Source organism: Pteropus medius, unplaced genomic scaffold (assembly GCF_902729225.1).
Source record: "Pteropus medius unplaced genomic scaffold, Ma_sr-lr_union100, whole genome shotgun sequence".
NCBI classification, from domain to species: domain Eukaryota; kingdom Metazoa; phylum Chordata; class Mammalia; order Chiroptera; family Pteropodidae; genus Pteropus; species Pteropus medius.
Window position 1 is genome coordinate 531,215 of NW_024344378.1, and position 24,778 is coordinate 555,992.

A 24,778-nucleotide genomic window follows, 5' to 3' on the forward strand; every position below is an offset into this window, starting at 1 on the left:
ACTCATGTTTTCTGTGTTTTTTGTCATTAGTTCTTCTGGTGATTATTTTTATAAACTGAATCTACTCCTGGTTGTCGCTCTGTCGGCTTCAGGCCACACGCTTCCGTGCGGTGCTGTGGTGTGTCGGGAGGTGGGCGTGTCCTGAACCCCCGCCACTCTGTTACTGTAAAGCTTTGCTATTTTACGGGGTTTATGTTTATAAAATTTTAACTGTAATCAGGTCCTTCATGCCTTATGAGTTGATTCCAAAAATTGAGTACTAATAAACAGCATTTGCACGATTAAAGTATTTTCACTGTAGAACTAAGCAGTGTGGTTGAATCAGTAGCGAAGAGAATATAATCCTCTATCATTTAAACTTCATTATTAGAAAATTTAATGTTTCGATATTGGATTTTCCTTATGAGTTTACCTTAAAATTAACAGAGGAAGAAATTATTCTCACTTTTATAGAATAAAATGGTACTTTGTCTGATTTTAAGGGTTCTCTGAAGGACTGAAATATTGTTGAGTTCCCACTGTGACACAAGGCTTTGGGTTTTATGAACTCATGCAATTTGTTTAAGAAAAACTGTAAGATTGCAGATGACCGGATGTTGGAGGTTCAGCGGCTTCCTGCTGCCTATGAGATAGCGTCGGAGTTGCTCAGAACGGATGTGCTCACAGCCTTCGCCCCCGGACTTCCCTAACTGACCTCAGCTGTGCTTTTACCCAGACCCTGGCCTCACTGCAGCCTGAGCAGAGCCGCTGCCCGTGTCTATGTGGCACTAATGCTGGCTGTGTTTGTGGCCAGGCGGGGTCCAGCTGCGTGACTGCGGTAGCTCGCGTCCTTGGGTTAAGACCTTTCCCCCAGCCAGACTCTTGCCTCGTCCCTGCGGGGTAGGGCCACAGTGGGATGACAGCACCCGTCCAAAGCACAGCCGTGTCCGCTTCCCCTGTGTCTGCTCGTTCTCTTCTCTAGCTGGTGGCCTTTCTCTTCATTCTTCTCTCCTGTCCCCATGCATCGCTACGACTGTTCCTTCTCCATAACTTTCCTTGCATTTTAAATTTCTCTAATACCTAATCCTCACCTGGCCTCTGTGGTGCCGTGCAGCAATAGTTAGGTTTTCTTATTTTCTGTTTTATGGTTTTTTGCTTGATTTCAGTGTTCTCAGCCAGATTGTAACTTTCACATTGGGTTTTGGACAGGGTCAGGGTCATGTGTTTGCATCTGCAGACTGAAGCACAAAGGAGACGAGGTGTGCCGAAGCCCCTGCGTGCTCATGGAGAGCCCAGTGTGTCACGTCTTCTCGTGCAGGGGGAGTGTCGTGGTTTCTGGTTCTGGAGATGGCTTAAGTTTTTTGAGAACCCTGTAAACTGCGATCTCATTTATTAGAATGTTGTTCATGTCTTTGTTTAGACAACGCCAACATATAACAGCAAGTTTGGGAAGCGGTGAATATGTTTAAACATAAAAAGTACACATTTTACCTTTTTGAAAAAAACGTTTCTCTCCCCAGTGCGTAGAGAAATCGAGACTCTAAATGAGCGTTTAGCTGCTGAAGGACAAGCGGTCGATGGGGCAGAGCTGAGCAAGGGCCAGCTCAAAACCAAAGGTGAGGGGCTTGCCGGCGGGTTACACGGGGAGGAGCCGGGATGGGGGGAGGAGCTGGAGGTGCGGTGCCGGACTCGATGCACGGGCTTTCATGACGCGACCGAATCCATGGCTCAGGCGCGGGTGTACACGGGAGAGCCAGGGGCCGCACGGCCTGGCGCCCCCCGCCAGTGGCACTGTCTCCCTGTGTGAGATGCTTGCATTTGCGTCTGGCGTCCCTCCCGCTGTCAAAGTCCCGGCTCCTCAGTCATCTGACCATGCTGACCGTGTTCTCTGTCTCGGCAGCCAGTCACAGCACCAGCCAGCTTTCTCAGAAACTGAAGACCACCTACAAGGCCTCCACCAGCAAGGTATGCAGGGCACCCGGCTGCTGGCCGGTCCCATGGTGCCGCAGGTGTGCACAGATGCCCTTGAAGCTGCACATTCTTTAATTAGAAATGTGTGATGGAAAAAGATAAACTTCTGGCATTTAGGGAGATATACTTTTTAAAAGGAATATCATAGATTTCTTAAGAGGCCTCAGTGTATAGCATGAGGTCTTAGAATGCCAAACCTTTCTGATCATTTCTGAAGTAGAGGAGGAAAGGATTCTGTAGCGTTAACCCTTACCACGAGTAGTAAAAAATAAGATTGGGGCAGAGGTAAGGACGTGCACGATAATACTTGCTTTAAAAAATGTGTTAGAAGTATTTAAAGCCCAGTTATTTTGTATACTAGAAGTTCATTTGAATTTACGGGAAGCATATGACTAATGGTCCTTATAGCGTTGTGCACGCTGTGTGTACCCATTTTAAAGAAAAATAACAAAAATAGGCGACCTCTGAGACTGGGAGAAATGGCCCGATGCCAGACGTCTCGTGGCCAGTGCTGCCGTGTGTTCTGGGAGGGAGAGCTGACAGGACGCCACCCATGGGCAGGTGCTGCAGCCGAAGACCTTCACTTCCCTCCTGGCCTTACTGTGATACGTATGGGCTCGCAGCGGGAAGAGGCGCTGGGTTTGAGGGCATGCTGAGTCCCACATGTGTGCCGGCCGAGTCGCGGCCCTCCCAGTGCTGCTGAGAGCGGGCCTCCTCCCCGCGTGCTCTGTCGGCGTCTGGCGGGTGGGGAGTGCCAGGGTCATGCTGCGTCGCCGCCACGATGGCCGTGTGTCTGCCCAGAGGGGAATGACGTATATTTTCAGGGCTCTGCCAAATCAGAGTTTAAAAGCGCTGTAGAGTGCCACCAGGTTTTCTTTTTCACTTGTTTTTACGGCTTTAGCCTGACCTGATTAATCTATATTATCTTGATTTACTTAAAAACCGAAAGCCATTCTTACATCCAAGGACACTTTAAAAGCGAAACTCAGAAGAGTTCTTCGTGGTTAATTAGTGTCTTCTCACACGCTTTCTACTTTTCTTATAAGCAAAGGGAGAGTCGTCTGCTGTGTGTCGGACGAGATGATGGCTCACCGTCGTGTGGCCTGTGTGGTTCTCGGGCCTGTCCCATTGGACTGTGCTGCCTGCCAGGCTCTGTCCCTGTCCCAGGGCTGCCGCCTCGTGCAGTGCGGGCACGTGCTTGGGATGCAGTGCTGGGCAGACCTCGCCTGTTATGGGGCTGTCTCCTGGGTCCTCCTTCCTGATGACACACGGTCGGCGTGTCTGTTACCCAGAACAGACACACGTCTCCCAGTAATGACAGTGGTCAGTGGAGGGTTGGGGTATACCTTTTGACTTTCATGTCCTGCTAGCTCTTTTTTAAAGAATTTGGCAATTTTATCTGGTGATTTGGGTTTGTGGAAGAGTGATTTGTGGCACTTGAGCAGGCCCTTCCTCCCTGCTGGTGCTCAGGCCTTCGTGAGGACTTTGTTCCTGCTTTGTGACACCCTGCTGGGCGAGGTCCACCATTTGCACTTATGTGTGTTCCTTTAATGTTCTATTCAGTGCTTTATGAATTTTAAGACATCTTTTTCTGTTTTACCTTTTCTAACTTAAAAACATTTGCTCATAAAATTGTTCACAAACTTTTTCCTGTCGCAACTTTAGATTGTCTCCAGCTTCAAGACCACCACGTCGAGGGCTGTGTGTCAGCTTGTGAAGGAGTACATTGGCCACAGGGATGGCATCTGGGATGTCAGTGTGGCGAGGACACAGCCCGTGGTGCTGGGGACCGCGTCTGCTGGTGAGCCCAAAGCTAGCCCTGCCGTGTGAGACAGCTGGTGCAGATGACCGGCCTCCACCCTAGGATGACCGTAGCCCAGCGACCCTAGGAGCAGACGTGTGGCCGAGCAGTCACTGAGCCTTCACTTAGGGCTTCCTTCTGACACCTCTGCTGGCCTTCCGCTGCCCATGCTTGGGGCCACATCCGCCTCTGTGGTTGCTGCCGACCGTGTTAAGGAGTCGCTGTTCAATGCAGCGACTGGTTTGGTGTGGCCGAGGGACGTGCCGTGTGATCTCTGAGGGGGCCGCTGTCCTAGGATTTAGGGGAGTGGGGCCGCTGCCACCTTGTGTTTGCGGGCGTTGGAGAGATCCTGCCTCCTCACTCTAAAGAAAAGGTGCATTTTGAAAGCCGCCTGATGTGCATAACTTAGTACTCTGTCAGATCAAAATTGCTGACATTTAAAAGGCTTCTTACTCGTTGAAGATGATTTTCCCAGCTGTGACAAGGTGCTCACTAGATTCTGCCTTTTTGAATGGAGAAAGAAAATGTAAAACTAGTTAGAATGATAAAGGTTTTTTCTCTGGTTAAAATTCTCTTCCTGCATGAGCTCCCCAGATTGTTTTTGTGGGAGTGCGAACTAATAAAGGAGAGCGAAAGGTCCTTTTCTGATGTCTCTGAAATCTCATTTGGGTGGCTGGTATTTGTTTTTCAGCGCTTTCTGTAAAGCTTACCTTTTACGTTTTTGTTACGCCCATACTAGAGAGGGTCCCAAGGAATATTTATGATCTCAAATAACATATAACTGGATTCGAATGCTGTTTGCATTTGAATGTTGCATGATGTTCTGAAAAGTTTGAACATTTCACTAAAGAGATGACCCCAGGATGTAAATGACCTCTATATTTTAGTCTCCAGCATGGCGCAGTCAGTGTAGCAGTGAGCCAGGAACTCGGGGCCCTGGTTTTCCACTTGCCCCTAAACGACCTCAGGCAAGTCACCAACTTCTCCCATCTCCTTGGAAACGTTTTCTTTGATCAATTGAATTACAGAGTAGTATAATCAGTTGCAAGAGATAGTAGCAGTAACGTTACTTATTGTTTTTATTGTTTTTAGAATGTTTGTCTTTTTCTTTTATGAAAAAAACCGATGTGTCCTTGTCTGTTCCACTTTGCAGATCACACAGCTTTACTCTGGAGCATCGAGACAGGGAGGTGCCTCGTCAAGTACACGGGCCACGTGGGGTCAGGTGAGCACCCTGACGTCACCGGGTCGCCAGTCGGGAGGTGCGCTGAGCCATTTCAGGACAGCGGGGCATTGTCACGGATGGGTGGATGGATGGACCGACAGCCGCCATGCTGTCAGGTGTGGGCTCCTGGAGGGACAGCCCAGCACCCTGAGCGACGCCGGGCCAAAGCCGTCTGCGTTTTGTGTTGTGTCGCACAAGAGGCATGTGGAGCTAGTTGGGAACTGAAGTGCGTGCGTTATCCATCAACAGCCACGCACGTGTTCTGGGCCGCCCCCTCGCGGACCCCGTGTGTCCTGGTGCTGTGGCCTGGTTTCGGTCACTCTTCTCCAGTGCCCCTGCGGCCCCTTCCACTGGAAGGCAGCACCTCCAGTCGCCCTGTCAGGCAGCCCCCGGCCCCTCCCTTCGCAGTTCCCCCTGCCCCGAACTCTTGTGGACAAACTTGGAGGTGGTGTCTGCCTTCTGCTTCTGGAGCTAGTAGTGCCCACCTGCCGACCTGTCAGGGAAGCGAGCCTGTCTTCTGCCAAGGTCAGGGGGACGACGTGCCCTGAGCGTCTGCGTAGCTGCCCATGGGCCCAGGACGCTCGTGCATGCTCGCTCTGTGAGGTGTGTGGCTCCAAGGGGGGCCCCGGGATTCAGCGTGAGCGGACCCCCACACCTCCAAGTGTGTGCTCCACCCTTGTTCCCAGCTGCCCCGCCCCCTCCAGCACAGGTACTCTGGAGCCTGGGGGCTGTGGGGAGTGCGGTGGCGGTTACGCTTCGTTCCTGTTTCCCCAGCTCTTCCCCAGTGGCCTGGGGTCCAGTGGGAGCGCTCACACAGACTCCTCTAGCATTTTCAGCTCCCTCGGAAGTGGAATTCGAGTGGCACAGCTACGTCTCACTGGTCACAGTCTGGTGAACGTTCCGTCCGTGCTGCATACAGCCCCGTGTCCCCATTGAGGTGTGGGTGTGACAGGACAGATGGGGTTTCTGAGAGCTGGGAGGAGGGCGTGGGCATGGGGCCACCTGGGCGGGCAGTACAGTGTCCCTTACTCTGAAGATTATTATCAACTCAGATGACTTAGCTATGTACGAAAAGACACAGATTACTATATTTTTTTCATGGGTCCTGTACTTGAGCACTTTGGTAGCTGAAATCTGGTACGTCTGTTGCGTCTGTTCTCTTGAACTCACTCGTTTATTCATAGTCTAACTGAATGGGAAAATCTAACATTGAACAGTCACTTCTCAGTTTTTCCATTTAGCTTTGTAACACGTAGCTAAAATAAATATCGATGATGTTTTATTTTAATCCTGTTTGTGTAATATTTTTATTTTGCAGTAAATTCTATAAAATTCCATCCGTCGGAGCAGTTGGCTCTCACTGGTACGTTGCTTTCTCTTCTTTCCTGAGCCGTGTTGGTGGCCTCAGAGCAGCCGTGCCGGTCTCTTCTGTCAGTAGCCTCTGGACTCTCCCCGCCTGGGCTAAAGTCGGACCGTTATTAGCAGACGTTTTGTGAATTACGTGGGAGATGAGCGAGGGGAAGCACACTGAGTAGCCCTTTCTTGACGGAGTGTGAGTGACGTGAGCTGCCTGTCCGGGAGCCCAGAGCCGATGCCTGCTGTCGCTGCCGCGTACCTGCCGCTTGCGCGTGACGGTTCGCAGCCGGCTGTGACTCAGTTCCCTGAGGCCCTGTCATCCCTGCCGAGTCCCTGACCCTGTGTGCGCCCGAAATCCAGGAAAGAGAAAATAGTCGTCCCGAGTCACGGCCTTGCAGAGCCTGCGTCCCTGTCCCTTTCTCGGTGGCTCTGAGCTGCGGCAGCTTGGGGTTCGTGTTTTATGTAGTTACCGTACTGAGGCGTTTTCCTGTAAAATGTCCAACAGCTGTAGACCCTTTTGGTGTTTTTAGGGACAGTGACAGTAACCTTGAAGGACAGTGTTTGGAGGGGCCAGAGGTCAGCAGGCTTTGTCTGGGAAGGACCAGAAATAAGTGTTTCCGTCTTCGGGGCCACGCGGTATGTACCGCAACTACTCGGCTCTGTGTCAGTGCGAAAGCAGGACGCTCACAGGGAGGGGACGTGGCTGCAGTAGTAAACGTTATTTCCAGGACGGGCAGCTGCCTGCATTGGCCCGCGGGCACAGCTTGCTGACCCTGGGTAAGGGCCAGAGTAGTCGTCGTTGCTGCCTTGACCTGTGAGTGGAGTGAGGTGGGGAGGGCAGAGCCGGCCGCCACCTGAGGAAGCGAGGGGGCGAAATGGGTGAGGGATTTCAGGCTTGTCAGATCGGCCCTTTGTCGTGTGATGGAGAAGAGGGAGGATGGAGGGAGCCGAGCGACAGCCAGAGGTTGGGAAGGAGGGGCTGGACTGGAGGGACAGCTCAGAGAGGAGCCGGCAGGGGCCGGCATGGGGGACGCGGCCGCGCTGGAGCGAAGGTGCGAGGGGGGCCTGGGCACGGCCCTGGTTGGGGAGAGCGTGGCAGGGCAGGCGGTCCAGTCACGGACGCCGAGAGAGGCTCCCCTGTCTGCACGCGGCTGCTGCGGCCTTGAGGCGGTGGGTCCGGCTTCGCTGGCAGCCTTGGCTGGTGAAAGGTCTCAGGGCTCTCTGTGCCTGGCAGTCACGAGGGCCGCCATGTCGAGTCGGGGGTTCGTGCTCTTGTGCACCTTTCACTTTCCCGAAACACCTGTGATAGCTGCGGGGTGCGGGGTGTACTCGGGTTCAGTTTACTGAGATTTGGCAGGTGGAGAATGAAGCTTACTACTTGTAAGTTTTCTCTGACTCTTCGCAGCTTTCTACCCTCAAATGAAGGGGGAACGTTTTTATACGTAATTATCCTGATTGAGCACGTTTACTCTGTTCTCAGTAGCAACATTGTACGGTCGCAGAAATAGCTGCCTGAGTGAACGACATTCACCTCGCTAGCGATCACTAAGTTACATGTCTGATGATGCTCAGAGCCTCGCAAAAAGCACATTTTACGCACAGTGTGCACTTTGGGTAATTTTCCCCCAATTTCTTTCTTCAGCTTCTGGAGATCAGACTGCTCACGTTTGGAGATACGCGGTTCAACTGCCGACGCCCCAGCCGGTGGCCGACACCAGTGTAAGCGGCGCACGCCCTCCCCTGCACCGTGCCTGGGCTGTGGGTGGGTCTGGGTGTTGGCAAATCTTAGGGTAACCTTATACTGTCTCGTGCATTGGATGTTTGTGTACCCCCAAATTCATAGGTTGAGCCGTCATTCCCCGTGTGGCTGTATTTGGAGATGGGGTCTCTAGAAAGAAGTTGAAGTTAAAGAAGGTCATAGGGTGGGCCCCGTCCTGTAGGCTTAGCGTCCTCACAAGAGGGGACAGCAGAGGGATGTGTGTTCCCCCCGCACTCCCCTGCGGGGCCGTGTGAGCACACAGTGAGAAGGCGGCTGTCCGCTTGCCAGTAAGAGACTGCTTCCCAGAAACCACATCCGTCACCCCGACCTTGGTGCCCAGTCCTGGTGCTCTGTGCTGGCGGCCCGAGCAGACCAAGGCGGCATCTTTACGCGTGGCCGAGCTTGCTTTCACCGTCCTCCTCACAGTCTTAAACACTTGCTGTTAACTCTTCCAAATTCAGGGTTAGATTTCATTTCTTAACATTTCACGTGTTAGCTTTCAGACAGCTGGCCCACTGCCACACAGGAGACCGTGCAGGCCAGTGGCACGTGTGGCACCGCTTCTGTGCAGGCAGTTTCACTGTAAGTGACAGAGGAGTTTGGTGATGAGAGGAAGAATGAATCGATGGATGTCAACCCCAAGTCCTTCAGCGACTGTCTCATCCTGCTGCGTACAGTTGTGCCACTTCAGCCCGGCCCTGTGTGTGTGATCACGCAGATCGTCAGTGTCTTCTGGGGTGAAGAGATTTTCTAGTTTCCCTTGTGGGGCAGCTTTCCGCAGGCTTGTTTTCACACGTGGTTCCACTCTTCCTGTGCAGCTGCAGCAAGGACGTGGCACGCCAGGCAGAGAGCTCAGCCTGCCACCAGGCACGCACAAGTGGTTTCGAGTCACGTTTGGCTGGAATAGTCGGTGGGAATAGTAACCCTCAAGTTTTGATGTTGGCGTCTCTGTATAGTTCTTTCCTTTTTCTTTTTTGACATTTTAGACGTTGTTCTGTTTGCAGATAGGTTAAGTAATGGATTCCAGAAGAATGAGATTTCTTTTTTAGTTAGGAGGTCTCAACAGCTCATTTTCAGTTGAGTGATCATGTCCTTTATTTTAACAGTTTTTCTTTGTGGAATTACCAAACTATTCCTCATGTGCCATGCTTTAGCTGCTCACTCAGGAAGCGAATGCTGGGCACTGATGGAGGACAGGCAGAGGTGAGGGTGGCGGTCAGCGCTCAGAAAGGTCAGAAGTGAGTTAACATTGTGTGTTTTTCCCGCAAATAAGAAAATACCAATTTTGTCAGAGGAGAAAACTACGTACAGCACTTCCTTTTAAAAGCCCTGGCGGTTTGCGTAGAATGTCAAGAAGACTTTCTTTTCCCTTTTGTGATTTTGCTGCATTGGACTCTGGGATTTTCGGGCTTGTATCTGCGGCCTCTGGGTTTGGGGGCCGCCGGGGCGCTGAGCCCGCATCCCCGTTTGTGGCTCATGCTCCGCCCGGGGGCTTCCCTGTGGCCCTGCCTCCGGGGACGGCTCCGTCAGCCCCTCTGCAGTTGCCGCCCCGTGGACTTGAGGCTCTGTGTTGGGGCCGCTGTGTCCTGAGCGCCTGCTGGGCCACTTGGCAGCTGTCCCGGGCTCCGAGGTGGACTCCCATCGCTCAGGCCCCGCTCTTCTTGCAGACAGATGTCTTCTCCTCCTCGTTTGGACCCGCGAGTGTTACTCGGCACCTGCGTTGCTGATGCGGAAATGCTCGGATGGTGGAGTGTCAACAGTGGTGGGTTTCCTGGTAGACCACTGTGTCACCTAGTTGTGTGATACTGAGTGACTAACTTTGTGGGGTTGATCTTCTCCATTTGCAAGTGAAAATTGGAGTGGGCGAGTTATGTGCGGCTCCCAGTGGCCTTCCTCCATGAGCGTGCCGTGACACAGGGGATCGCGGCCTGCGGGCGGCCGGGGCTTAGGGCCTTGGTACCGATTGGCAGTTCTCTGATGTTCTGTTCAAACGTCTCTGGCAGTGAGAAATGACTGAAGTTAGCCGTATTGTCTGTAAGTCTGTGGCGAAATCACAAACAGTTCTCACCTCTCAATCTTACAGTCATTCTTTAACATAACTATATTTGCATTTTAAATGTCTTTTCATTCCTCATGTGGTCTGGCGGAAGGAAATCCGCAAATGCCGACTCTATTCGACCTTTCCTGTGGCTCCTGTGACTAGGGCTCTCTCGTGGGGCCTCCAGCCTGCTCCTCTGTGTTCTCGCCCTTCCTGTGCCATTCCTTGGGGTCTGCACTGCCTGTGCCCACGACTCACCGCAGACCTCCCAGCCGCCCTGTGGAAGTTGCTCCTTGACCCATGCGTCACTCCTTATGTCACGATAGTCTGTGAGGAGCCTGTCAGGCTTACGCTGCAGGCCAGGCTGTGACAGCAGAGCTGGCGGGAAGTGTGGGCTCTGACATGTACCCTTTTCACCCCTCCCGGCCCCCCGTCTCTACCTCTACCTAACCCGTGAAGCCTGCCTTATTCCGATTCCCGAGTAATTCCCAGTTACCTTTCTCTCCCCTTGAGGTCTCTACCGAGTGTCCCAATCTCGTGCCTCTTCTGCATCTGCCCAGGGGACAGTCAAGGTGCAGGAGGCTCCTCAGTGCATCTGTGGGGCCGTGAAGGGGCCAGGGGCCAGTGTCACCTCAAGGAGACTCCACGCTCTGGGGTCCCCATCAGGAATGTCCAGTGACTGTATGTTTCTCCTGTTGGGTCCGATCACCTGGTTCCCCAGGCAGGGATCGGTTCCCCTTGAGCAGGGTGACTCCACAGGAACACGCTTGTCCTGTCCTCACGCCAAGGGGGAAGGGTCTCTCAACCCTCGCCGTCACCGTTCAGGGCACTGACTAGTCCCCCGACTAGTCTCCCTGTCGGGTCTAAGTGCTTAACGTCCAGTCTCTGCTCTGTGACATCAGGAGTGGTCTTCGTACCATCTTAGCTGTCACCTCAGTGAGCCCCTCTGACCCTCAGCCTTGGCTTGCATCCTCTCCCCGCTCCAGCCCCTCGATGTGCTTGCTGTCCGGGCTCGCCACCTTCTCCCTCCCTGCTCGGCCTCCTTCCTAGACTTGTCCCCTCACAGCCCCCACGCATCCTGAAGGTGCCACTCAGTGTCACAGACCGCCCACCCGAGTCCGCCTCGCTGGCGCAGCACGTAGCGCTGCCGGAGGCAGAGAGCTGCGCACTCCTGTGGACTTCCTCCCGGGCCGAGCCGTCCTCTCCTGCACACGTCCACCTCTGGCTACGTGGGCTTGTCCCCTGTTCCCCTGCACTGAGTGCCCTATGGCTGGCCTCACCGGGCCACGCTGGGCTGGGACACTGCCCTGCACTTCCCCAGGCGGCGACCGCCATGCCTAGCGACTTCCTCTCTCTCCCTTTTGCTTGCTTCCTTTGTGGCCCCTGGCCGCCGCAGATGTGCAGTGCAGCCACCCTCACCCACGGAGCCATCTGTCCTGCAGCCCTCGTGGAGCCGCGCCACACTGGTGTCCCACATAGACCGCAGACTTGTTACCTCACTGCTTCCCCTGTCGGGCCCCTCCCGTCAGCGTCCCCCCACCCAGCAGACACTTGCTCCTCAGTCTTCTTCCCACCACACCCCACGTCTCGTGTGTTTCTCTTGTTCTCTTTTTGCTCTCGAGTCTCGTTGGTTGGGTCACCTCCTCTGCCCAGAGACGCCCCGGTCTCTGACACTTGAGCCCCTCCTGTGTGCGGGCCACCTCCCTGCCCTCCACCTGCACGCGGCTCTCTCCCGCGTCTGGTCACTTTCCTCCCTCCGCAGCCTCCCACTGATCCAGACCCGGCGCCTCCAGGGCCGCCGCTTGCTGCTGTCCCCAGGGTTCACTTGCTGTCCCTGGCCCGTTAGCTCTAGGCTTTGTAGACACCGAAGACTCAGTCTTACAGACACCACAGAACTAATGTGTCCAAAACTGGGCTCTGGCTGTGCCCACAGTCTGCTCTCGCTTGGTCCCTTGTCTCTGGAAACGCCTTGATCCTCCACCTGGTAAGTCACCTGCGGTTTCTCTCAGACCCCTCTGGACATCGGCATGTCTGGAAGCTGCCTCAAGAGGTCCTCGCGCAGCCTCCTGTCTCCTGCACCGCCGCCCTGCCCAGGCCCCTTCTACCTGTTCCCTGGGGTCACCTCCGGCAGGTTCCTGCATCAGTGCCCTCAGGTGGCCGGGACAGCTCCGCAGACGGGGCTTATGTGTCACCTGGGCCTCGTCTCACATGCTGTAGGCTGGATGGGGTCCCAGGTGCAGGCAGGCCGGTTCCTCCTGCGGCCTCTCTCAGTGTGTGGACGCTGTCTCATCCTCTGTCCTCATGTGGCCGTCCCTCTGTGTCCTGACCTCATAAGGACACAAGTCATATGGGATCAGGGCCCAGCCTAGGACCCCGTTTTAATGTAATCATCTTTTTAAAAATTCCTTCTCCATGTACAGTCACATACCGAGGTACACGTGTGGATTTTGGGGGCTACAGTTCAGCCCATGACACCCCCTTTCATTCGTTTCCTCTGTGGAATGTTTACACAGAACACTGGATCTTTAAAGCATGAGTCAGACTACTTCACTTCCTTGCTCAGAACCATCTGGTGGTTTTCCAGCGCACAGCAAAATCCAAAGCCCTTTCCCTTTCTGCCAGGTTTCATACGCCCTGCACCGGTCACATCTCTGAGTCCACCTCTGCAGCCTCCTCCCCGCAGCCACGCTTCCTCTCGGGCCTTTCACCTGCGCTCCCGTCTGCCGGGAACGCCGTTTCCTGAGTCTTTGTGGGTCGTACTCGCTTGCTTCGCATCCTGAGATGAGCAGTAGTTTAGCGGACCCTTCGCCTGACGCTTCTGAGTAAAAGAGCAGCCCCATTACTAGTCAGCACTCGTTTTACTTTGCTTCTTAGCACTTACTACTGCCTGAACCTGTGTGTGTACGTGACACCTGTCCCTGTGCTTTGAGTGTCTGTATGCGACCCATGTTTCTATGCCATGTGTGTGTACGTGTGGCATGCATTTCTACACTGGTGTGTACACACAACATATATGCTCATACTAGTGTACGTGCATTCCTGTGGTACATATTCCCGTACTAGTGTGCGTGTGTGCGCGCGCGTGGTTGGTTTTTCTCGCTGGCGTGGAAGCTCCCTGAGGCCCCGGCTTCAGTGCCCTCGTCACCTGGCTGTGTGTTGTTCATATGCACTTGTCACTTTGCCTCTCGTCCTCTGTGCCCAGCCTTTGGTCTGGCACTGTACAAGCACCTGATGGATATTTGTTGAATGAACAGATAAACGTTTTTTTAAAGAGCTGAAGCCTGACATGACTATTACGTTTTTATTTCATCTGTGGCTTTTGACAAAGACTTTGTTAACATTACAGGAAAACAAAATGAACTTTTATCTATTGTTATAGCAATAGAATTCTAGATATATCCTAAGCATGCTCCTGACAGTTGAAATGTTCCTTTTTTATTGTGATAAATTACTGACTTTCAGTTGTATTTGTCTAGTTTTATTACATTTCTACTAATGTGTGGTAAAAACCTAAAATGTTGAAAATCATTTTATTTTCCATTTTATTGGTTAGTGGAAGTGGACTGTAGCTTGTTTGGTATCACAGTGTTATATGTGGGCCGTGGTTTTGGCCACGTGGATAGTCATAAAGGTGATAAGCACTCACTGAGCACCAGGTACGTCCCAGGAACTGTGCTGGTGTTGGTCATAATGATGACCAGGTCCGAGAAGGACACATGACAACAGTCCAGTTGTGTAGCCGCGTCAGCAAAGGCCCACGAAGCTCAGGGGTTCTTCTCTGCTCTCGCTTCCCGCCTTCCACAGCAGGTAGGTGGCGAGGACGAGGTCGAGTGCTCTGATAAAGATGAGCCCGACGTGGACGGAGACGTGTCCAGTGACTGTCCTACCATCCGGGCGCCGCTGACTTCTCTTAAGAGTCACCAGGGAGTGGTGATGGCCGCCGACTGGCTGGTTGGGGGGAAGCAGGCGGTGACGGCGTCCTGGGACCGGACGGCGAACCTGTACGACGTGGAGACGGCGGAGCTCGTGCACTCCCTGACAGGTACTGTGGCCCTGGCCCCGCTGCGAGCTTGCCTTCCTGTCCTGCCGGCGAGCGCTCACCCGGCCCGCGCGGCCTCAGTTCCGGGGCGCTCGGCTGCGGTTTTCTGAGCCCCTTTCTGGTAGAACCGTCGGGGGCGGATTTCCCCTTTAGCGGGCACGGTTGGAGCATGTAGTACCCAGATATTTGAGATATAGCTGGTGCGTTCATTTTCTGTTTCTTTGTAACACGTTTCCATGAAAGTACTGTCTTAAAATTATACGAATTTGTCACCTCACGGTTTCCCTGGGTTGGGGGTTCCTGGCACACGCTGGCTGCCCTCTGCTCAGGGTCTCACGATGAGACGAAGGTGTTGCCTGGGGTGTGACCTCATCGGATGCTTGGGTCCTTTTTTTTACTGTTGCTGAAAGGACTCATTTCCTCATGGTGAATGGCCAAGGTCCTGTTTTTTTGGCACTGTCAGCGGGAGACCGCTCTGAGCACCCAGCATGCCCTGGGGTCCCTTGCAGCCCCATGTGGAGGCGTGTAGCCCCTGGCAGTTTGACTTCTGCCCGACTCGCAGGAGAGCATCTCAGCGTGGACCCTCACCAGGGCCCAGGCCCCCCGGGGCAGCCCTCTAGCTCGCCTTACTGCAGCTGCACACCTGCTTTGCCTTCCAGTGTCCTGAGATCACCTGGCTGCTAGCTCCTCACATTTGCAGGTTCCCACACCCACGGGATGGTGTCGTTCGGGCCGTGCCCACCAGGAATGAGGGCTCTGGGCCGTCTTAGGGTTCTGCCCAGCACAGGCTCTTTTAAAGTTTGTCGGTATATGTGTTTTCTCATGAGAGTTAAGGGTTATTTTTCACTGAGGCTCCACGTATTACATTATTATAAGTTATTCTGGAAGTGAAGAATTAAGAATTAATTCATTTGCAAGCTCAGCCTCTTAAAGAGATCTGTCAGACTTTTAACTGTTTGATCAGCTGCACGCACACTCCTGCTCCCTGTTAGTGCACAGGCAAAAGGACGTCCAGGTGCTGAGGGAAGGTGCTGTGACCCCACGTGCTGTTAGTGAGCAATGCTTCGCGTCGGCTCTTACAGCGAGTGTTAGCAGTGGAGACTGGAGGCTTTTTTGATTCCTATGTTTTTACAGAAGTGTCATTGTAACTGAGTGTCTGAGGTGGGTGATGCTGACTCTCGTCGTCTTTGGTTGTAGGGCACGACCAGGAGCTCACGCACTGCTGCACACACCCCACCCAGCGGCTCGTGGTGACCTCCTCCAGGGACACGACCTTCCGCCTGTGGGATTTCAGGGACCCGTCCATCCACTCTGTCAATGTGTTCCAGGGCCACACGGAGTGAGTTGCACGTGTTCAAACATCTCTTTAACTGTTGGTGAAAAAGGTTTTGTGGAAAGATAAGAAAACGTTATTCTTACCTTAATTTTCAGCATTAATTTCCAATTTCACTGTCTTTCAAAATGGCTCCTCTTTTCTAAACCTTTAGCTGCATTTTGGACACATCAAAGAATTTAGGAGACTAAGAGAAGTCTCTAGTACTCTCTCAAGCAGCTGGTAGGAACAGAGTGGGCAGTGGAAAGGGGTCAGGGAGGACCCGGGCCCTCCAGGGCTGGTGGCCTGGGGGTCACGCCGACTGGGCTCTTCACAGCCTCTCCCAGGTTCTCACACTCAGCTCGTTTTCCCCTAGTTTTGCTATGACATGTGCTACAGGGTCTTTGGGAGCAGACGGCGGCACAGCGCCCCACCATCCCTCTGCCTGGCTGGCTGTCGGCAGCTCGCATAACTGTGTCTTAACAGAACAAACTTTCCACGAACTTGCTCTGTTTACCTTTTTTCAGGCTTTGGGCATCGGCAGGGACTGGCCAGGGCTGGCGTGTGGGGCCGGAGGTGTGACTGCCTGCTTCCCCAGCATGGCTGCACTGGGACCCGCAGGTGGGGCCTTGCCTCCTCCACCCGGGGAGGCCCCATGTTGTGGGGTCCGCAGCTGGGCTGCAGGTGGCTTCGTTCCTGCGTGCTGTCAGCAGCGGGCCTCTAGAAACGGCTGCAGTTGGGAAAGGCAGGAAGGGAGACATTTTAGTGTTTCTGCCGAGGTATCTTCCTAGTTCATCACTGTTGATTTTTCATCTTTGGCACGGGTTCTCTAGGTTCACGCCCATGAGACACGTAAGACCTACGGAATGCGTTACCTTTGCACGTGGGCACGAGTGTGTCCCCACGCAAAGGCGTGCCCTCGTCACAGCAGACACGAGAGCCTGAGCCCCGCGGGAGAGCAGTGGCTGGTCTCGGGTGGGTGTGCAGCGTCGTCGCTCACCTCTGCCCTGAGTGTGGCTTCCGCCCCTTTGCAGCGGTGATCTCTGACCTACAGGACGACTGCGAGCCCGGCCGGGCTGAGCCGTGCTGTCGGCATTCGCAGCATCGTGCAGTGTTTGCCCCCGGGAAAGCATGTCGGGTGTCCTCGTGGGGCGTCATCCTGCTGGGCTGGGGTCTCCCGCTTTCTGAGTCGTCGATTTCCCGCACCCCGAAAGTTACACACAGGACTCGGACGGGCAGTGCCTCGGGCTTTGCTGTGCTCCACTTGTCAGATGTGGAGCGTTTTTAGTGGGTCATTGCTTAAACAGGGGCACCGTTTCTTAAAAGCATGTGACCATGTACTCACGTGAAGTTGATGTGGGGCGCTCTTTGGGAAACACTCTCAGGGCATGCTTTCATCTCCAGGAACTCAGCGCACATTCTTTAGTGTCGTGTGGTAGAGTCTCATGCATTTCTGGATGTGAGTAACTCACTTAACTGTGCAGTTAATTTGAACTTCTGTGCGTCCCGCAGTTGGAAGGCAGGGTGTAGCTGGGCGGGTGTCGACATAAGTGGTCTACAGCCACTTCCTGTTTACAGCCAGTTTCTCTGGGAGCTGGAGGGAGATTGTGTTTTTCTTTTCATTTTCACTGTTCTCCCTGTACTTCTATGTGGATTCTCTGTCGTTTCTAAAAAGTAGAGTTTGAGAGGTACTGCTCGTCTCTGCCGGACAGAGGCAGGGCTCCTCGATGCAGCCTTTGCTTTAGGCTTTTGTCGTCAGCTTTCAGGGAAGACAAACGCCTTTCTCTTTTTTGATGCGTTATGTGTGTTTTCAATCTATATTGTGAAATCTCTTCATAATAACAGGCGATTTACCGTAATAGGGTTTATTTAGTGTAGCTGTGGCTGTTATTATTTGCCTGGCTGTTAGTGGCTGCAGCTACTCCTACAGTGTACCAAGTTATATGAAAGAAATTTTAGATACTTCTTATAACAAACTGTTTTCCTGAGAGCAAGAGCGAGATGTTGTATTGTCTGTTCTTCTTAGAAATAATGGAAATGTTTATTTAAAATTTGGAGTGTCACAGGGATTTAAACTGTCGGTAGTTTATTTCCTACACATTTCTGTCCTTATCGTCAAGAGCTAGGACTGGAACCCAGTGGTTTTCATCTGAAATGAGCCAAACCCTTCCGTAGTCACGTGCGTCCAGCTGGTGGTGGTGTTCATTAGCGGGCCCACCGTTGGAAGGAGTCCTGTGTCATGTGGGTGCGCCCTCTGTGGGCTGGCACTTGGCTCATGGTCATTCTAGCTGGACCCGCCCTGGGCGCGTGAGGCATGGGTATTTCTGCAGGAGCTTTTTACTGTCCTAAGACTTCTTTTTAGGTTAAATCCATGAATTTTGAAAGGAACGTCAGATGTACTCATGTAGGTGGTTTTGTAACAGAAGGACCCAGATTCCTGCCTCCCCTGTGGAGTTCAGAAGACTCTCCCCGCCTTTTTCTGTTTTGTTTTGTTTCAATTACTATAAAAAGGGACTGACAGTTGAGGCTGTCACTGGGTCATTAAGCTTCCCCCATAGGTGGCCAATGACTAGTCTCTACCCGGCTGACGGTATTTAGAAGTGTGAATAAACACATGGCATTGAAAAAATCTGAAATTAGCACAACATGGATAAAATAGTGAGAATACAGTTATATTTCTCTTTTTTGGTCTAATTCTTTTCATGTGATTGCAACTTCACCTCCCAAATGTGAACTTGGGCACTTTTTCCTAAAGGAAACAAAACACCACGTTTAACAGGACAAAACTTAAAAAAATCAGTCAAAAATTATAGTAATTGCTTTAAAGTTAGGACATTTTCATATGCTTTTATTTATAAATACTCAGAGGAGATGTTTAACACTAAGTACTAAATTCATATACTTACAAAGGAGAAAATGATACTGAATTTTATATTGTGCTATTAACGGTTTTCGGTATGCTTTTAGGAGGAAAGCATGCTCTGACGGCATGACATTCTACCCGGTGCTGGTTGGTCTGGACCGTCTTGAGTCCTGTTTGGTCAGTGAGCCCGCAGTGTGCAGGCCCGTGGGGATGGGCGGCTCTGTCGGCAAGCCATCTGGCAGGTTTCCTATTCCATGGTGACTAGCGAAAGCATATGAAAATGTTATAACTTTAAAATAGTCTTCACAGTTTTTAACTGACTTTTTAATTTGGGTCACCCGTGCTTGGTGTGTGGTCCCGTTGCTCACCGTGCTGGCTGGCTCAGTGATGGATGGTTGGGCCTGGCGGGCTGCGTGGCCCCACTGCTGCCTGTGCCTTGCAGCTGAGCCCTCCCTCCTCGTGTGCCAGGACGGCGGTTCAGTCTTCTGTCCAGTGAGAGGGACTGGAAATCGTCGTGCTTCAGAAGGTTGGGAGACTAGTTCCTGGCAGCAGCAGGTTGGTGTCTGAGGTTATCACAAAACCAAGGACTCATGGACGGTGCCGACTCCCATGCACTGGCCAGTGTCAGCCTTCCTCGGCCGCGGTGGGGTCCCAGAGATGGGAGAAATGAGACCTGACTGCAGCAGCTGGGTTGAGGGGCGCTCTGCAGGTTTGTTCGGCGTGAGTTGGTGGATGTTTGGCTTGTTGTCCCGGAGACAAGGAAGTAGGCAGGGGTCAGTACCATGTGCATTTGCACCTCGCATGTGGGGGCATGGCGCCGGTTTGCTGTCCATGAGGTCGCTCGCGGTGGCACTGCCTTTCTTTGAGACAGTGCTCGAAGTCATCCCTTGTCAGCTGCTGAGAGCCACCTCGTTTCCTCCCTCCATCTATGGTTCCGGGAAGCCTGCAGTTTGGATGAGCCACAGGTGGCATGGCCAGACCCCCAGCGACACGTCTGACGTTTCACCTCAGCTTGGCTCTTACCAGGAAGAGGAGGTTTAGTGTTTGTCCACCTAGAAGGGCCGGTCAGAGGCCAGTAAGAGGGGGACTTTGAGAGAACGAGTGCATTCCAACCACCGTGCTCCTCGGCCCTCCCGGGAGCCGTCACATCACCTCAGCTCTCCACGGGACTGACCCAGGTGAGGACCACTGGGCGTCAACACCAACGCTCGCTTCCCTGTGGCGCTACTGCAGACTCGGGAAGGCAGATGTGAGCCGGTGGGGACTGGTCCCACGTGTGGGCCAGAGCCGCGGGGTGCCGCTGACCAGTGTGCAGGCCGGGGTGGGGCCTGTGTGCAAGGCCACTGGTCACCAGGGTCCGGGTGTCCGGCAGGGCTTGCCTCATGCAGTCGCTGTCACCGTCTGCTCCCGCTCAGCCATGTGCTGGAGCTGCAGGGTGCTGACTCTGCTGCCACCCGGGGCCCGTGAGAGTCAGGCCTCAGACAGCCAAATAGTGATTTGTGAATTCTACCTGAGCTGCAAGGAGCCCGGGCAGCTGTCACTTGGGAGGCCCTCCTCACTGGACAGGAAACGCAGGCAGTGAAGGGCTGTGGTGCCAACGGACCTGAACTCCAAAGCGAAGTCTGACTTTCCGTGGCTTTCGCTGCTTCAGTGGGAAGGAAGCCCATGGGTGCTTCCTGGTGTCACATGCTTCCGCCTCTGTCGCCTCCAGTGAGCAGGTCAGATACGTGATTCAGAAGCAGTTGTTTCTGAGCACGTTACTGAAGAAGCAGTGGGAGGTAGGCCGTGACTTATTTTATACACATACCCGCATATACCTAGCCCCACACACATCACGTCCCATGTAGTCCGTGTCGCAGCTGGGCACACTACGTATATACCTGTCCACACGTGTCGTGTGACGTGTAGCTGTGTCACAGCTGCTGGACACGCTCATGTGTACGGAAGCGCGTTTGCACACCCTCGCTGTCCGAGTGTCCAGGCACATGTAGCCCAGCGCTTCGTGGACTCACTCCGGCTCGCCCTCCCGCCGCTGCCAGTGAGGAGACGCACCCCGGGACCCCGAGGCCTCGGCGCCAGGGCTGCGGTGGGTCATCCTGCTCACCCCGTAAGGCAGCAGTGACCCTCCTCCAGCTGTGCTGTTTTGGGCTGAGTCTACCAGTTCCTGATACGCTTCTGACTTTTTTTTTTTAATTATTGTGACGAGTAGGGCTTGTCTTTGTCATCACTCTCAAAGCTGATGTCAAATTCTTTTCACTTTTGAAGATTTAAGAAAAAGTGAAACCTTTGCAGTTCTTTCCTCTCCAGCCATTTTTACACAGACTCACATCGTGGTGATGTCGAGAGTCTGTAACAGACGAAGTGTCGGATTCAGAAGGTCGGGGGATGGAAAGGGAGGTAGTTCCCTGAGGGCGGGTGCGCCCGCCTCATCTGAATGGAGCGCATTCCGCCAGATGCCTGTAAAGTGATGGACGTCATTGCAGATCTCCAAACTCACCGTCAACTGTTATGTCGTTAAATGAGAATGAAACGAGGTCCTGCTTTCTCGGACGGGGTGTCCAAGTCTTGACTGGGCATCGAGGCAGGAAGTCGCCCATGAGTCTTGCTCATCCTGACTTCCCTATAGTCGTTAACTCGGGTCGTGTGCAGCTCTCGTCTTTGATCTGTGGGAAGGGTTTGTAATTAATAAAATGCCGAGGAGGAGAACCCCGCCGCGTCACTGAGCGTACTCTTGGGATCCACTTTTAAGGCCACTTTGGAGCCTTTCTCCCTGCCACTGACAAACCTAGTCACTGGGGGAGCCGTTCCGAGGGAGCCATGAGCCTCACAGGTGGGCCGGCAGAGTTCCCCTGCCCAGACCTCCCTCTCCTCTGGGCATAAGCCGCACGGGGGGTGGTCGTCCCCCGCCCCGTTGGGTTGTCGCACACGCAGCAGAGGCCAGCACGGGGTACTCAAGAGTCCTTGGCGGACGGCTGGTGGATGGCTGTGTAGTCCAGCCCATCTAGATGGAGTTAGACGGGCCGTTTGGAGTCGAGGCTCCGTGTCTCTCTGGCGCCCAAGGTTGCACAGGACGGGCTGTGGTGCGACCTTGAGCTCTGCCCAGCGCATGCACGTCCTCGGAGGCCCAGTCTCTGAATGCTGGGAAGTGGTGACGGAGGTGGTGACCTGACGGCTCCCTGCACAGAGGCCACGGTCACGACGGTCACGTTGTGTGTGCAGGTCTCTTGCACGGGCAGACGTGGGAGGCCTCTGCCTCACTGGCGGGAGACGCCGCAGCCTCTCTGTCACTTCAGCCCGTCGGGCTGCACGGGTGTCGGAGTCTGCGTGCACACCGCAGCACACTCACACAGGCGGCTGGTGTGGCGAGGGCCACGCCGAGATGACACGCTTGCACAGCTGTCGGTGGACCTGGGGAGCCGCAGCCCGTGCCCCAGGCCGTGCCCGCCCTCCGCCCTGGCACCCGGGCTCCCTACCTCGGGCCTTCCGGGCGGCCTTCTCCACTCCACCCTCTCTCTTAGCCTTGCATCTCGGCAGATTGTCATGCAGAACAGCTTGGCGCCTCTGTGTGACGGCAGGACAGCTGTTAGCGCTAATGAGGACTGCTAGCGTGGCACTCTTTCCCTTGATTGAGACCCTCGCAGGGAGCGGAATGTTCCAGACCGGGCAGTGGTGTGCGGCGAGGAGGTTCGCGTTGTCAGTTGGAAGCACATGCGCGGCGGCTCTTGGCGACAAGATAAATGAGTCGGCTGGAGCTCGGCAGAGTCTGAGCTTCCCAGTGCGGGGCCGTGGTGCCTGTGCTCCCGCGGGAGACTGCCTGGTGCCGGCTTCTCCCTCGGATGCCCACAATACCTGTCAGGGCTGTGATTTATTAGAGACCTAACGTCTCTCAGCGTTTCATTAACACAGGGTTGGGCGGTCTTTTGTGGAGACGCCCCTGTTAATTTAGCAGAGCGGTCTCCGCTGAGCTTGGCCTGCTCCTCCTGGAGACTCACGTGCATGATGCTGCTCCCCCTCGGCCAGGGTAGGGTCTTCTGACCTCACTGCGGTGCGCAGGGGCCGTGACCCCCGTTCCAGCCAGTCCCTGGCGTTGATGGTTTTTAAGTAGGGCAGTCAGATGGGCTTTGGGTCGAAGCTCCAGGTTCTCCCTGTCGTGTTACACGTGGCGTCCCATGGGGGAGGGGGCGGGGAGGCTGCTCAGCCCATGTACATGGGGCGCCCATGGCAGTGGTCACCCCACACCGGCCGTGCCGGAGCTGAGGCCCCCCTGGCGGGGACTCTGTACGTGTGTAGCGCTGGTGGAGCAGTTTTAGGCCCATGGTCTGGGTTGCACCTGGGTTTTCTGAACCTGAAATGTTTATTCCTTGTTTTAGGCTCTACGTGAAATGAAAATAGTTTGAAATTATATAATGAGGTTATGTATATGAAACATATGATTGATTTGTAGTTAATTTTTGTGCCTCTGAAAAAAATACGTCTCTTAAATATTCTAGGAGGCTATTATTTGGGTCAGAGTTGTCAGGGGTGCTGAAGTTATGCTCTTGACCCTTTCTTTTTATCTTTAAAATGTTTTCTTTTTTATTGAGCCGTAATTGAGAAGTAAGGCTTGAGTATACTTACGGTGAACGGCGTGAGGTTGGAGCAGGCACACCGAGGTGGCACCACGATCAGGCCGGTCAACGCCACCGTCACCTCCCTTCCTCTCTGTGCTGCGTGTGCTCAGGTGCTCCGATCCGCTCTTGGCGGACTCGGGCGCGGCCCGCGGCTCTGACCCCGTGCTTTTCTTGTAGCACTGTGACCTCCGCCGTGTTCACCGTCGGGGATAACGTCGTCTCGGGCAGTGATGACCGCACTGTCAAGGTCTGGGATCTGAAGAACATGAGGTCCCCCATTGCAACCATTCGGACAGACTCCGCTATCAACAGGTGAGGGACGTTGCTTGTGGCTCAGCTGTTGCCTTGACGTGAAGGCTGGTTTGGGTTGGTCGTAGTGCCACATCTTGTATGTAGAATCGGTGTGTAATCGATAGGGCCTTGGGGAAGTGGCTTCGACGCCTGGGACACAACAGTCGTTCACCCTCTGAAGCGCATTCAGTGTCATGTAAATGCTGAGACTCAAATGTAAACTCCGGTTGCTGTAGTGGCTTCTGAGAGTAAGAGTGTCAGCATCCCACAGCTTTTGTTTGTGACCGGGTCGTGCGTGCGTGTTACCTGTAAGTTGCGTGTGAGTAAGCAGGTCCCTGGCCCTAAAGCCTACGCGAGTGAATCTCGCGGTTCGCAGTGTGTTCTGTGCTGAAGTGCGCGTGAACTCGTGCTGTCGCTGCTTCACATGTGACCCATTTTCATTTCTTCTTTGCAGGATCAACGTATGCGTTGGCCAGAAAATCATCGCCCTGCCGCATGACAACCGGCAAGTGAGGCTGTTCGACATGTCCGGGGTGCGGTTGGCGCGGCTGCCCCGCAGCAGTCGGCAGGTAAGGGTGCTGCGGCCTGGCCCCGGGGCTCGTGGACGCCTGCTGCGGGCCGCGCGGGCGCAGCTTTCTGACAGGAAGGAAACGAGTTATCGTCACAGCATCTTCGATCGAGTATATCCAAATAACGTCACGTCAGCATGTCATCGATACAAACATATTAGCGATTTCCCGTTCTTACTAAGTCGGGACAGTAGATTTCATTTGGAAATACTTGATGTGTTTAGCGTTCCTAAAATTTAACATCAAAAAATTTTCCCAGTATCTGAACTGAGTATCCATTTTTAAGTTTAACCCAAATGGAATCAGGCATCCAGTTCACCAGCTGCGTTGTGGGAGCGTGGGTTGGTGGGTGCGTCCTGGAAAGCTGTCTCGGGGAGCTGCTTTTGAGCTCCTGCTCCCTGGGAGCACGAGAATGACAGCCGTCTCTGTGGTCGGCCTGCGCAGACTCCTCAGGGCAGGACGCCCCCTCTACCCTAGCCGGGACAGCCCTCTCCATGGCGGGTTGCCAGGACTGAGTCCGCTGCTGGTGGCTTTCCTGGGAGGCGGGTGGCTGTGCGTTGGGCCCAGATGGTGTAGGGGAGTCGGGTCAGTGTGCACCATGGCGCCGGCACCGCCTGTCACGCTTGCCTGGGCTGCAGCGTCGGCTCAGACCTGCTGCCCTCGTGCCTATGGGGTGCCCAGCAGCCTATGTTGGATCACGTCCCTGGGGGCTCCGCGTTTGACAGCCCTGGCGGTGACACTGCAGCTCCTCCCGTGGGTGGGGATGGGTGGAGCTGTGGCAGGTGAACCTGCTGCCCCAGGCAGCCTCTCTCTGGGCTCTGTGGCTGACCGAGCCCCAGCACACGGTCACTGTCCTTTGCGTGTCACCGTGCCGCTGCTTTTTTTCTAAGGGGGCCTGGGCCCTGACGCTGCAGTTTTGTGTCTGCACCCCAGGTCCCCACACGGCTGCTCGTGCCCTTGATGTG

The 24,778-nt window shown here is 54.1% G+C and overlaps 1 protein-coding gene across 7 annotated transcripts in view; it reads left to right on the forward strand.

Moving 5' to 3' along the window:
• WDR37 (WD repeat domain 37) overlaps window positions 1–24,778 on the forward strand; it is a 45,504-nt gene that overhangs the window by 16,052 nt on the left and 4,674 nt on the right. For 6 of the 7 annotated variants that reach the window (XM_039870967.1, XM_039870970.1, XM_039870968.1 and 3 more), the window contains 10 exons: window positions 1,500–1,595; window positions 1,880–1,944; window positions 3,616–3,751; window positions 4,905–4,976; window positions 6,295–6,339; window positions 7,975–8,051; window positions 13,934–14,171; window positions 15,366–15,507; window positions 23,131–23,265; window positions 23,699–23,813. In XM_039870967.1, coding sequence (XP_039726901.1) covers window positions 1,500–1,595; window positions 1,880–1,944; window positions 3,616–3,751; window positions 4,905–4,976; window positions 6,295–6,339; window positions 7,975–8,051; window positions 13,934–14,171; window positions 15,366–15,507; window positions 23,131–23,265; window positions 23,699–23,813 — 1,121 coding nt within the window. The remainder of the gene's footprint in view (window positions 1–1,499; window positions 1,596–1,879; window positions 1,945–3,615; window positions 3,752–4,904; window positions 4,977–6,294; window positions 6,340–7,974; window positions 8,052–13,933; window positions 14,172–15,365; window positions 15,508–23,130; window positions 23,266–23,698; window positions 23,814–24,778) is intronic. The other variant, XM_039870973.1, reaches the window with a different exon arrangement.